The 14,334-nt window shown below is 36.9% G+C and overlaps 3 protein-coding genes across 12 annotated transcripts in view; 2 read left to right on the top strand and 1 right to left on the bottom strand.

Annotated features, from left to right (window-relative positions):
* The window catches only part of LOC118743459 (sodium channel protein Nach-like), a 46,170-nt gene extending 31,857 nt beyond the window's left edge, over positions 1 to 14,313 (top strand). The window contains exons 1-7 of one of the 3 annotated variants that reach the window (XR_004993468.1): positions 3,447 to 3,657; positions 12,612 to 12,748; positions 12,906 to 13,005; positions 13,136 to 13,327; positions 13,397 to 13,630; positions 13,705 to 14,058; positions 14,138 to 14,313. Coding sequence is in view for 1 of the 3 variants with exons in the window: in XM_036476142.1 (XP_036332035.1) it covers positions 3,649 to 3,657; positions 12,612 to 12,748; positions 12,906 to 13,005; positions 13,136 to 13,327; positions 13,397 to 13,630; positions 13,705 to 13,983 (951 nt within the window). In the remaining 2 variants the exon portion in view is untranslated. Of the gene's footprint in view, positions 1 to 3,446; positions 3,658 to 12,611; positions 12,749 to 12,905; positions 13,006 to 13,135; positions 13,328 to 13,396; positions 13,631 to 13,704 lie in introns of those variants that run through there. The other 2 variants (XR_004993469.1, XM_036476142.1) reach the window with 2 other exon arrangements.
* The window catches only part of LOC118743456 (mucin-12), a 149,515-nt gene that overhangs the window by 65,110 nt on the left and 70,071 nt on the right, over positions 1 to 14,334 (bottom strand). The gene's annotated exons all lie outside the window — the stretch shown is intronic.
* Positions 11,613 to 11,997, top strand: LOC118743462. Its single transcript, XM_036476150.1, has one exon. The coding sequence runs from the start codon at positions 11,613 to 11,615 to the stop codon at positions 11,907 to 11,909; it is 297 nt and encodes a 98-aa protein (XP_036332043.1). The 3' UTR covers positions 11,910 to 11,997.

Genomic DNA, 14,334 nt, shown 5'->3' on the forward strand with positions numbered 1-14,334 from the left:
CCCCCCAAAATACAAAAATAACAAAATAACAGTATCTAATTTGGGAGCAAAAAGAGCGCAAACACACACACATACGAAACTACATACAAATGTTTGTAGGTGTGTATTATAATAGTCTCAGCAAAGAAGGCAACAACGTGTAAAGCATCACTGGTGGCTACAGGTAAGCAAAGAGGATACGACGACAGCGGGATCCTAATCGTGGCGTGTGGGCGGTGGTAGGTGAGCGTGTGATTTATTACACAGCGGCGTTGTTTTCTTCTTCTTGGCAATAATTTTAAGCAAAACACACGCGCCGACATATTGAGAAAGCGATGAAAGTCACTTACTTAGTTTTTTTTGTTCGCTTTTGTTTATGTATTTTCTATTTTGGAGCGCAAAGGTGTGCATTAAAGTGTGGGTGTGTAATATTTTAGTCAATTAAAATACATTCGGGGGCCATGCCGCCACGCCATTCACCAAGAGCACGCGTCTTGTCATCGATCGGCAATCATCTCACTCAGCAGACGGTCGGTCACAACAGCTCGGGCTCGGATTTCCAGAGACACTGGATATTTTGGGTGCAATTTGCTGTCATCGCTATAAAGGTATTTGATTAGCAGCAGAGATTTAGATGGACGCGATATCGAAGATCGCACAGAGTGTTAATTTCATGCGGGTTTTTGCGTCTAATGAAAAAGGCGCAGCACAAATATTTACCAAAAAAAAAAAAAAACTTATCGAAATAGGTGGGGATTGACGGGAAGAAAGCTTTTTTTTGACACATAGGATCATAACCAATGTTATCCACGAAAATCTTCGCTCAATAACTTTACTATGCAGCTACGAAGCTTGAAATTAATTTTGAGGTGCAATTTTTGGAATCGAAGAACATAAAAAAGACTTAAGAAGCTGCATTTCGGTCAGTTTTCTTGGAAGTTTTTGGACATAGATTTTTTAAATGTACTATTTAAAGACATACATCAAAATATAGTTTGTGCCCAATTGCCACTCATTTCGATTGACGAAATTAATTTATAAAAAAAAAGAAAAAATTTGCAACATTTTTTCGTTTAATATAAAAATGTGGGTCGCTGATGTTTCCAATTTATGCTCATGCTGCTAATAGGTTTATGCTTAAATAACAGCTTGTTCGCTTTAAATATTTATTAATACACATACATATGTATGTATGTATGTATGTATAAATATGTGTGCATTTGCTAAATTTGTTCAACAGTGATTTTTCAATTAATGCCAAAGAATCGATGTCACAAGAACTTTGAGCGAGCAAGGCCCGTTGCAATTCAAATTATTGCAACAAATTGCAGCAACACGCATACATACACAAATAAGCACATCCTTATACATACATGTGTACAGTATTGGCCATATCCATAGCCACCCCCCATTTCAAAGAGTTATTGTTTGCCACTTATGTTTTATTATTAATTGTTAAGAATTTTCAATCAAAATATAGTTCATTCTGTAACAAATCCCATATAAACACAAGTTTTAAACTTTGTAAAAGACTACAAAAAAATTCAGTTTTCTCCTAAATTTAAAACTTTTTTCTCGGAAGTGTTAGAATTTTTTTGAGTGCGCAGTTTTATAGCCCATTCAATTTTAGTCGGATAATGTGCCAGTTTCAAGTGGCTAAAAAGTACCGTTGATTTTTTCTTCAATTTTTTTTTTGTCGCATTTGCTTTCATATAACGAATAAACACATTTTATTTTTATATGGAAGAAACCCGCAATACCTTCGGCGAAAAAAAATCTAAAAATTTCAACGGTAATTTTTAGCCACTTGAAACTTAAGACTAAAATTGAAGGGGCTATAAAACTGCGTACTTACTCAATAAATCCTACCACTTCTGAGAAAAAAGTCGAAATTTGGGTGAAAATTTGTTGAATTTTTTTGGAGTTTTCTACAAAGTTTTAAACTTGAGTTGATATAGGTTTTGTTAGAGAACGAACTGTTTTTTAATTGAAAATTCCTAAAAATAAATATGTAAACAAACATGGATGGGAAGCAATATCACTTTGAGATGGGGGTGCTATTGTATTGGCCAATACTGTATGAATGAATGTAGCATAATAAGTACATATGTATGTATGTATGTATGTATGTCGTAGTTGCACATTGTTCGAAAACGCACTATTATCGGGGCTATTGCACGCAACAAAAGACAACAACAAGTTTTCTATAGGCTAGGCAAACACAGATGAGCCTTGTCAAGCTGTACAACAACTACAATTGATGCTTTTGCAGAGATTTCCATTTCATTTTCGAAGGCATCCGCCACTCACTGTAACCATTGGGAGTTTATTGCTTGACTACGACCCGGAGGAGAGGCGCGAGACAAGGAACAAAGCACTAAAAAAAATTGCAAAGTGACATTGAAAGCTTATTCAATTCAATTCAATTGAAAATGATTGAGGCGTTTAGCGGAGACGTTGCCAGCCAGAGGAGGCGGATGGTGGGGGGCGCGGTTGGAGCGGAGGTTTTTGCGTGCAAAGCAATCGAGTGGTGGTGGCTGAGTGCAACGCAACTTGCAAGCAGTACTCACAATTACTTAAATTAACATAATTGCGCATCTAGACAGTGGGCACAGTAACAATAATAAAGCAACAATAAACAGCAAATACCACATCCATCCGAAAGTATACTATACATATGTATGTATGTATGTGCATAAATACGAGTATATAACTCTTTGCATCAAAGGAAGCTGCGAGCCAGCAACTAGTCGATACAAATTTAAACGCGAATTATACTGCATAGATATGTATGTATGTATGTATGTACATATTTCAAAAAAAGGCACACGTGAGCTTTGCAATTTATTTGAAAAAGGCGACAAATGCGCTATAAAAATTCCATAGCGATTAGCTTTTCGTGATGAAAATAGACCAAACTATTACGAAAAGCGCACTTATGTAGCTATTTATATCTAAGCTACATTTCTACGGATGTGTGTGTATGTATGGAGCCGTCCATCACAAATTATTTTCTCGAGCGTTTTTATTTTCGCAAATCTCAACTCGCTTATGCTTATTGCTTGTTGCCGCAATTTAATATCCATTCAATTTAATTGTTGTTATAGAGATCCAAACAGATTCGCGACATATACATATATGTATGTATATACAACTCGGCTAAACGCATAACACAATGCTAGTGGACCGCCCAACTAGGGGAGGGGGAGGGGGCGTTGTCGACGACGTGTCGTCATTGAATGGATGTAGCTGTCGTGTTGAGGCGAGTATTTCGAAGCTAAGCGTTTAGTGTTGGCGATGTTCAGCGGACACGCCAATCAAAGTAGCGACCAGCGACCAGCAACCAGCACCGACGAACAACATGCTATGACACCGCAACAACAACAGCAACAATAACAAAATGCAGTCAGTCAGCAATAATTTAATTGCAGCAGTCGCAGCAAAACAATTTAAACAATAAAACAAAGTAATTAATATGGCTACTGATGAATTCATTTTGTTGCTGCTACATACTTTGGTTTTTTTGTGTTTATTGCTGTTGTTCGGCAGTTATCTGATATGGAGCAGCATCGCTACTTAGGACCAAGTGTAAAGCAGTGATCGCGCTAAAGTTAGTAGGCAGCTACTACGTGCGTAGGTTTGAAGCGGAGCACAGCCGTCGTCAAAATAATGGACCCGGTTTGTAAAAATAAAACTCAACTGCACACTTTTGAATTCATTACATTTATATATAGCGGCGCACGGATTTTGATGAATTTTTGTACTCAGTAAATGTTTTGAATTCTAGGGTTATCTGAATAGGCACTATCTCTGAGAAGACTCGTACAAGGTTGCCACCACCTATTCGAACTTAGTTACAAAACAATTTAAACATCATAATATGGGTACCAATTGGAAGGTATTTTAAAGATCCCTAATTCAAAAATATTTTTAATAGGGTTGCCACCTATTTTGAATCGTACATTTATTAAATTTTTTGTTTAGAAAAAAAGGTACAATTTTACAATTCATGGGTACCAAGAAGAGGTTCTTAAACAATGCTTTCCCTATATACAAAATGTTACCCTTAAGATAATAGTGTAAGGTTGCCACTTATTTTCGATTCTACACAATTTATCTAAAACATCGCATTATGCATATCAAATAAAAGGTATTGTTGTGAACTTTCGTCAGAAAGAATTTTCCATCAGAGTTGCCACGCTTCTATGTAATACAAATTTTTATTTTGTCAATTTCAATCAGCATTTTTTTTTCAAGTATACACAGTACATAAACGCTCATGACATGTACCATTCATTCCAGCGTATTTCGGAATAGGATTGCCACCTAAATTTTGGAGTAAGAAATTTACTTAATAGATATCGAGATCCAATTTTTTTTTTTTCCAAAATATTTTTTAAAGCTATCCCAATCTTGAAAACTTTAAAAAGTATATGCACTCTGGGCAAAGCTCGGTCAACCTGGTACTTTCAATTTTGTGGGAAAACGAAATCAAAGTTTTATCAATTTATTCATACAGTTGATTGAAAGCAATAAGCGCTTAAGTCGAAAACCCTGAAGTCGAGAAAAAACATGATTTTAATATTTGGATTGTAATTTTAGCCTTTTGGGGAACGAAAATATGTTTTTTGATAACTTTTTAAGGACCGTTTTCTGAAGTAACCTTTAAAATTAAAGCTCATTTTATTTTATATTTAAAGGTTGGATTAAAAATAAAGCTATGTCTAAAGTTAGGCATTTCTATTATCGGTTTTTGACGTATGTTTGTTTCTTGTTTGTAAACCAATTTAAAACCGATAATAATAATGCTTTACTTTAGGTACAATTATAAATTTTATTGCAGCCTTTACATATAAAGTCAGCTTTAAAGTTAGAGGTTACTTGAGAAAACGGCCCTAAATAGCCTAGCTGGCGGGAAGGGGATTTGACCCAAAAGTACTTGCAGAATGTGATGGCATGCATATATGTATAACTTAATTGATTCTTAAGTCGACTTAAGCGCTTATTGTTTTGACAACAGAAATATTTAAGCAAACAAATTTAGCCATTAGGTGGCGGTGGAGTTGAGATATCTATGAAAGGCCGTTTTTAGTCCTATTAGTCTATTATAAAGCGAAGAATAACTCTTTCCAACAGGTGCTACTTTGGGCTCGGTAGGCAATTGAAAAGCAGAGCCCTCTATCGACGAACAAAAATCACGCTCTACAAATCTTGCAACATTCCTGTTCTTCTATGTGGCGCAGAAACATGGACGATGCCTTGCAAAGTTGAGAAGAATTTGGGGGCTTTCTAGAGAACTATTCTGTGCACCCGTTCGCGTGGGTGACGAGTACCGAAGAAGATGGAATAACGAGCTGTCCGAGCTTTTTAACGACATGAACATAGTTAAGTGCATAAAAATACAACGATTGCGCTGGCTTGGACTTGTTGTACGCATGGATGACGACGCTCCGTTGAAAATATCCTTCGACTCCGCACCCATGGGTGGACAACGAAAGCAATGGCGTCCACGAACACAATGGAAGGACCAAGTGCATTTTCGACATTTTTTATTGTATTTTAGCCAAGAGTGATGGAGACACCTAGGCGGGATGTTATGGAAAATACTACGAAACAAAAATTGCTACAGAAAATCCTGGTTGATATGTCAAACAGTCCCTTTACGTAACTATTACACCTTATCACAAAGGGGGTGTGTGTTCCCATAAAAGCCTCGTAAACTTACGAGTTTTACACGGTTTAAGACTTTACGAGTTTAAGGGAACCCCCTAATTGTTTTATTGTTCGAAGCCTACAATTGCTGACACTGGAAGAATTTCAATTAAATGAGCAACAAATGCAGAGCAAAATAACAAATTGCAAAAATTCGTATAATTGTACAGGTATTCAGTCAGTCATTCGGAATTTAAAACTAAGTACATACAGAAAAAGATGTCACTATTCTCTTTACCAAAACTGTATGTAAATATAAGTACATACATACTTATGTATGTCTCTACCGCTCGAGAGGTGGTACGACATAAAGCAGAAATTTATCCTAACTGTGTTTGAGGAAATCTCAGCTGTTTTTTTTTGTTCATTGCATTACACAGCACAGCTTTGTTTGTTTTTTGTCTTTGACGGATGTCAACATCACTTTCAAGTATGTACAACTTAATGGGCGACATAACATAATGTGCGACAATTTCACGCTTTCCAGTGCAACAATAATAAAGCGAGCTCACTGCCATCACAAACGCTGGCGAATGTTTTCCCGACTAATTCGCTGTGCGGAATAATTGCAACAATGTCTTCAGCATTATCGTAAGCACTCTCTTATGCGGGAGTGATGTGCATTAGCTATCCATAGAGCATGTTAGTGTTTCGCACTTATTTTTGTATGTACATACATATATACAAATTTCTATGCGGTTTATGGTTCACTGTTCTCAAGATGGCAATCATCATTATAATATGCAGAACGCTTTCAAAGACTACGTATATGAAAAAGCTTAAGCTCTGCAGAGTAGAAAAAAAAACCGTTTAGGGATAGCAGAGTGGCCACCTAATAAATTTTCCCGAATTTAATTTGAAATTTGTAAAAACTACATTTGACCTTTGTGGACTAATCGTATTCTGTTGAATGTGAAGAAATTTCCGTTATCCTTTTTTTTAACATACCTGTAACGAAAGAGAAAAAACGAAAGCTTAGTAATATTAAAATAACGGGTGTGCATGTATATAAAAATGCTTTCTTTAAAGATGAATCAAAAATAATAATAATAATAAGCCATCTTGTTGCTATTATAGGATGGTTTTTTGAGAGCAATGTCTAATTCAATCATATTTTGTTAAATAAACTTTGGTTGTAACCAAGGCACGGAACCAAGGATTTTTTTTTTATTTTTCAAATTATTTGGTTTCTAAACTGTCAAATATTGTTAATTTTTTTTTTACAAAAATTCCTAATTGGCAAAACGTATTTGCATGGGAATCTACAAAAAAAAAAAAACTCAGGGTCATAAACGCCCTACAAAAAAAGAAAACCGCACCAATTTTTAGTTTTTTAATTTAAATTTTTAGTTAAATTTTTGTTTATATTTCACATCGCTCACTATGATAGTTAAAAGATGAGACTCTTTTTAATCGACTTCCGAAAAGGAGGAGGTTATCAGTTTGTCGGAGAATTTTTTTTTTTTATGTACATAAGTTACCGCATAACTTTGGACCACGTCAACCGATTTCGATAGTTCTTTTTGAAACGGAAAGGTAGTGTCTCGGAGGTGACCCCATAATATACATATGTATATATATATATATATTTTTTTAAGTCGTTTGTTTTTGCTAAAAATTACTTGTTGTCACTTTAGATACCAGAAGAAGCAGAAATGGTTAAATAAACAATTGGGTATTATTATTGGAAGGCTCCTGACATCAAATGAATGATATCGATTTGGTGAAAAGTAAACGTTCATGTCCACACCTGATCGGAAGATCGAGCTATCTCAGAAAACTTATTAAGAACGCCTTATTTCAGCACTGTAAAAAAATTGTTTTTTTTTATAGAGATGCTGCGATACGGATGTGTTTCGCAATATTATACAGTTTTTTGTTCGAAAAAGATACGAGCGTTAATTATGAACAATACGATTTGTTAGTTATGTATCTATGTAGAATGTATGTACATCCATCGTATTGTTCAAAGACCTTCCCATTTATACTGTTGCGCTTTTTTTATCTTATGTGGTATAGAATATAATTAAAAAATCCAACAACAGCTTTCAATGTTGAATGATAAGTAAGAACAAAAAAAATATAAGCGCCAGTTTTATTACTTACCTACTTTATTTCTTCTGTCTGCAGTTATTCAGACTGTGTTCTGGCACATTCAATACAAAGAGTAAAAGAGTATTGGCACTCACTCAATCAATCAAGTCATACGTAAGCCGATTACTTAGACCCCGGTTGCGTGGAGTCTGAATGACTTAAACCAAATCAAATTCTAAGCACAAATCTATGAATAGCATACTTTATTGGCTACTTAATAATCAATATCTTTGTATTTGGTTTTAATTATCTTTTTTTACCTATTTCTTTTTTTTTTTTGCACTGAGAATTGTTACTCAGCTTTTATATTCGATGTGCCACTTACGTCACAGTTTATACTTGGAGGCATACATATGTATGAATAAAACTTGTGTTTAAATGAGCTCACCTGTTAATCACACTACATACATATCTACCTCCTTCCAATACAACAATACATTTACGCTACGCAGCAGTTTTCCTTCTTTTTAAAGTTTTAAAGCGTTTTTTTTTGCTCGCTAATTTCGACTCACTTTTTTCCATAAAAAAAACTTAATTATTATGGAAATCGTATTAATAGGTATTTTGTTGGCATCACTCACTCGGATGACTGCATTAATTGCCACACATTGCACATAGTACGAATGTGAATTGATTTTGTTGTATGCATAGAAATAAGTTGATGATGTAAGCAACAAACACACAAAATTTCAGCCACAGCTTATTCCACAATTTATTGGAAAAAAAATTTGTAATTTAACCAATTCGTTATTAAATTTGCCAAGCAACCAAAAATGAGCGTACGTCAGCTCACCAAAGGATAAGAGATTTATTGTCCCATATGTGGATAATGCTGATTAGCAAAATAAGAATAGACTGATGATAATAGACAGTCCGACGGAAAGGCCTGCAGCTGAGGCACCACCGCTGAAAGGCTCGCATTGCCACCACTCATTAAATGTATGCCATTCATTCATTTGTGTCTGCCCACACACACAAATGGAGATATATTATATATGTATGCATATGTCAGCTATTACCACTACTACATCGCGCACTATTATGATTTCTATATACTTCATTTACATTTTCACTTTTTATTCCTTCACAAATAAGAATAGCCACTTTTTTATTAAACATCACAGGGCCTATCAACGTTATAGTCTAATGCTTGTTTGCTGCGTCCAACTGTGTTCCACATTTGCATTACTTACTTACTATGTACTGTGCAAAAAATCATAACAAGCCCACAGCGTATAGACACAGGCGAAATAACCCTGTCGGGAAACGTACCGAGTGCCGAGCTACATCGTTCTGTACTAGAGAATTTACACTCTAAAAAAAAAAATTGTGTAGATTTCCTACCTAAAAGGTAGGTTACTGAATAGTTTGTTTAAATTTCGGACTTTTTAGAGCGTAATATAGCTGCTGTGGTGTGCGTAAATTTACTACGAAAGTGTGTACAAATTACAAAATACACATCTGTTGTCTGATTTCCACCGTAGAATTGTGTAAAGCCGCTAACAAAAAGGATTTTGACACACGAAAATGTGGAAACGAGAAAAATACATTTCCATCGTGTAAATTTACCAAAAATTTTTAAAAATAAACAAAAATATACTCAATTTAAAGTCGCATTTTTAAAAACAGAGTTTTTAGTGTGTACAGCCATGACTAGTGCGCGTTAATTCTCTTTTGCACGCTAGAAATTGGCGAATTTAGCATTGCGATTTCCTACTAGGAAGTGTCAATTGCCTCCTACTGCATCCCTTTTTCGATAGTTCCAAACCAGTTCCAAAATCGACAGACGAAAAAAAAGTATCATGATATTTCAATCTTTATGGTTCTTGAGTGTGTGCGATTTTAATCCCTTTTTCGATAGTTGCGAACTAATTCTAAATTCGACAGATAAGATCTACTTCGTTCTGCACTCCTTTTTCTGTAGTTCCGAACCAGTTATAAATTCATCACTTTAGATATAGATTGCTAATGAAAAAAGTGAAATAAAACAATTTTTTAAAAGTACCACATATCGCTAATTTTGGGACTGGTGGGAGGAATCTATGTAAGTAGTTTGATAAACTAGTTCGCGGTTTCCCTGCCGGGAAACGTTGGCAACACTTATGCTTGCAACATACAAAAATACAGACACAAAACATTCATACATATATACGTATATATGTACATAATGTACGTATGTATGTGGGACACATTCGTATTCATTTCAACTCATTGACAGCAGGAAGAAAAATGGGAGCACTCTCTACATGGCCCAACCTTGTACCAGTAAGCGGCACCACTGTGAAGCAGAGGCAGAGAAGGAAGGGGTTCCGTTTGTTACATATCCTGGCCAGAATTAATAGCAGCGCAGGCTGCCTTTCATTAATGAAGAAAAAGTAAACGAGAAGGCGTTGGGGCAGCAGCAATACGAATAGTAGTACATAAAATAATATATGTACTTTATAGTAAAAGTCTGCGGGAAAATGACAATTCATTTAATGTCTGTTCACATTCTTGAGTTTTATTTTAATTTTAAATTAGATAAGGTTGTAAGTAACGTTGAAATATAAACATGAAGACGGCTACGAAACGATAATCATGACTATATTGTAAGCAGCATCATATAGAAGCAAATCTATGTCGGCACCGACGAAAAAAATTTCATTGCACTCTGAGAAAATAGGTCCTTTAAATGACTTAAGAAAATTTGCCTGCTAAAGAGTTAATTGAGAAAATGCGCCGGTACTTCGATCTCCGCTATCTCTAACAGAATCATTCCTGCAATTAGTTCGGTCACTTCCACAACAGCTCCGACCATACCAAAGGCTGTGTCTGCTTTCCATCGATAAAACTCCTGCAGTGGAAGGTTGTGGATATGAGCTTTAAGAGCTTAAGAGCTTTTTAGAAGCAATCTCTGGGATCTCAGCGCTTTAGAATTGTTTCGAGCCTTACGAGTCAGAAGGGCCTTGAGAGTTCACATTCATATTGTCATTTATCGTGGTAACTAGATCTCTAAAATCGGTAGCAGATATTGGTACTTCGAGGCAGTCGTGCAGCGCTCTTAAAAATTTTGTGTACAGTTTATATGTGTGACGCGAGGGCAGAGCTTCCTATGGAATTTATATATGTATGTACGGCTGACACAAATAGCAATCCCTAGCCAGCATAGATATTTTTAAACGATCTTTCTAAGCTTTCCATATATTTACATAAGCGTACGTAGAGCAAAGTACCTACTCACGACCAAAACCAATCCGGCCTCAGCTGGTTTTTATAGATTTTTTGTGGTCGTCCTGACGCAGAAGATGTTAGAGATGTAGTAAACTTTTAAATCCTTTACATTCGGTCTTCCTTAAAGTATTTCGCAATGGATTAGAGCTTCGCACACTTTTTCAGGAGCTTTTCAACTTTTGTCCCTAAATCACGCGAAGCTTAATACATATTGCCTTTCTTGTGGGAGCAAATCGAAACATATATGTACTACCGTTTTAATTTCATCTACATAAAAAACAAGAATATTGGCTGAAAACTTTTAGCCTGTCATCAGACATAACATGGCCTCATTAAATGCCTTACATGTTGCTTTGTAGTACAGCAAAACGCAATCATAAATTATTCAAAAACAACAAATTGCAATTAAAATGCCATGTTAGGATGTACAAAATGTCCCAGAGCGTCAACACTCTGCAGGCACGGAAGGGGATTGTAGTTATGCAATGCAATGAGACGAACCATCCATCATCAACGCAAACAATTTAAGGATCCACCGACGCAATAGCATGCAGCAGTAGTTCATTCTAAGTCAGCCAGTCTCCATCATTGTTTCTCGCTCGCAGTTGTCAACGATAATGAAATGTGGCACGTTTGCGAGGCGCAACCTAACCGAGACTGGCATACATGGCTTGCCATATTTGACGCGCAAGGACTTGCACTGGGCAGAGCGGCTGTTTTGGTTGGGCATCGTCATAGCGGCCACTTACTACTCCATTTACATCTGTCTGGATCAAATGAAACGTTTTCGCGAGAATCCCATTGTATTCGCTGCCGAATTGACTTGGGATAAGAGGAATTTCCTCTACGCGGGCATCACCATGTGCAGTGACTTTCGCAACGAAGTAGCAGAACGCGAAATTATCGAAGAGTGAGAAATAACCGAGGAGCAAGTCACAACAATCTTCCCACAGCGACTCAAATAATTTCCATTTTAGGCTGTGGCACCTTTCGCCCAACGATACCCGCCGATACGAGTATTATTCGGATTTCTTGAAAGTGCTCAACGTACTTCATTACGATTCTTTGAGCACTTTGCTGCCATACCAGAATGACTCGACGCTATGGAACGTGAATTATGTAGATGTGTTGGTGAAGGTGAGAACTTGAGAAGTCCCGAAAAGAGTTTACCAATAATTTTGGTCGTGTGAGAGTAGGTAGGTATTTAGAAGGGTTCAGTTGTTTGAAAAAGTAAAGCTTACGAGGCCACCCATCTGTAAGACGTCGTCCATTGTTCTTAAAGAAACCACCATTTTAAGTCTAGGCGCATCCAGGCACAAATGATTTAATATTTGATTTCTAGAAATAATGCCAAAAGGTGCATAAAAAAAATTGACTGGATGTACTATACTTAATTAGAATGACTTAGCTGAAGTATGTTGGGAAATCAATTCATATTTCTATTGAAATTGAAAAATTTAACGAATTTTAGCTGAACATGAAAAGATAGAGAAAGATTTAGTTTAGAAGGGTCCTTGGTATGGGGTTGCCACCCATCGAATCGTGGCGGAATAGGAACACGTTCTCAAAGCATTTGCCACCTAAGCATAGTCATATTTTTCTTAAATTCGTTCCAGTTGCAGCGACCTGAAGAGCAAGCAGACGGATTGCTATCGAAGTCGAAAAACATCTTATTCGCTCTGGCCATGACTGAGGTTGGTCTGTGTCGTACAACATCGCAGCTCAATAAATACACGAATCCCAGTGGAGAAATGTAATTTGATTACGCAGATTAACAGAGAAAAAACTTACGATTCCTCATTACTTTTTGCAATATTTATAATTTTATTTTTTTTTTTTTTAATTTTCCTACTTAGTATTTTATTGAAATTCCCTATTGAGAATTGTGAGATATGTACCTTTATTTTTAGAAAAACTATGGAAGTTAGCCCTGTGCACTACTGTCTTTTCATGAGCATTTGCAACACGAAGCTATATCCAGAATATCCAGACGATGCGGGTGTATTCGTGGTATGTGTGTTAGTCTAACTGGTGATTGGGCCTAATATTTATTATTAACACAAAAAATTGCGTGATCTTAATGTTCTCTTTTTGAATCTATGCGAATATCTTTCTCAACAACCCAAGTTTCTCTTTCCAGTATCTGCACAATCCCTACGATGTGGTTTCGCCCGGCCATATAACCAACGTCTACCAGACAGCTGCACCAGGCAGAGTTTTGACCGTTGACTTGGAGATTAGCTCATTCAGCGCCGAAGATGAGGTGCGCGATTTGCCATCAGAGTATCGAAAGTGTCGCTACCCGGACGAAAGTAATCTGCAGTATTTTGAGGTGATCGCCAAATCACTAAAAATGAGAAATAACTCGTTTTTTATTCGAGAAATTTTATTGTCTTCACAGACCTACACCACAGCTTTGTGTTGCATGGAACGTCGCATTCACAGAGCCATAGAGCTCTGTAAGTGCAAGCCGCACTTCTATGTTGTGGCGCCCGATCTGCCCGTTTGCAACATCGATCAGCTGCTGTGTTTACATCGTCAAAATTGGTCGCAGACAAACTGCACCGATTGCGTTCAGCTCTGTGAGTATATGTTCTATGTGCAGCTGCAGCAAAGCCTTTCGCCCTTCTTACAGGTAAGCGTACGTAGCAAGTAAAATCGTTAACGGCACATACAGCTTTCTTCCACTCTCTCTTTTTACCGGAATAGAACGAGGGTTTTCTCAGCCAGAAATTCGAACGCACCGTCGTTATCCAACTTAGTCTGCCCTATCGAGGCATACGTCGGCGTGTGGTCTTCAGCTCTGACCAGTTAGTGGTCTCTTTTGGCGGTGCGGTTAGCCTCTTCCTGGGCGCTAGCTTCATGACCTTCAACACAATGGTGAAACTCTTTGGCGAATTTGTTGCTCTCAATTGTATGTGCTTTTGGCGGCAACGAAGAGAGCGGCGAAAGCGCAGGAAGCTGGTGCGTGAAGTGAGGGCCTTTTAGAGGCACCAAAAATAAAGGAAATACCACACAAGTCGTGCTTTCGTGGGGAATGGTCTCAATATAGTATAGAATTGAGTAAGCATATTTTATTGGCACTGCTGACACAATCAGTTGAGTTATCGATTTTTTGTGGCGCATTTCTGTTTTCTCTCAGTTTGCAGAATGATTGCCGCTAATGCGAACAAAGCTATCACGTGACACAAAAGCTGCTTGTAATGAAATGGCAGTTGAAATTATACAGAAAAATGAAATATGTCATCGCATCGAAGGGTAAAATTCAAAAAAAAAAAATCGCTTCTCTTTTCACTCGTACACTTTTTGCTTTTAACTTCACTGCAATTCGCGCTTGCG

This window comes from Rhagoletis pomonella, unplaced genomic scaffold (genome assembly GCF_013731165.1).
Source record: "Rhagoletis pomonella isolate Grant_MI unplaced genomic scaffold, Rhpom_1.0 Rhpom_scaffold_00007, whole genome shotgun sequence".
NCBI lineage: Eukaryota > Metazoa > Arthropoda > Insecta > Diptera > Tephritidae > Rhagoletis > Rhagoletis pomonella.

Bases quoted from the DNA above. Each gene is read 5' to 3' on its own strand.
- LOC118743462 (XM_036476150.1), top strand. From the start codon at position 11,613: ATGAAATGTGGCACGTTTGCGAGGCGCAACCTAACCGAGACTGGCATA.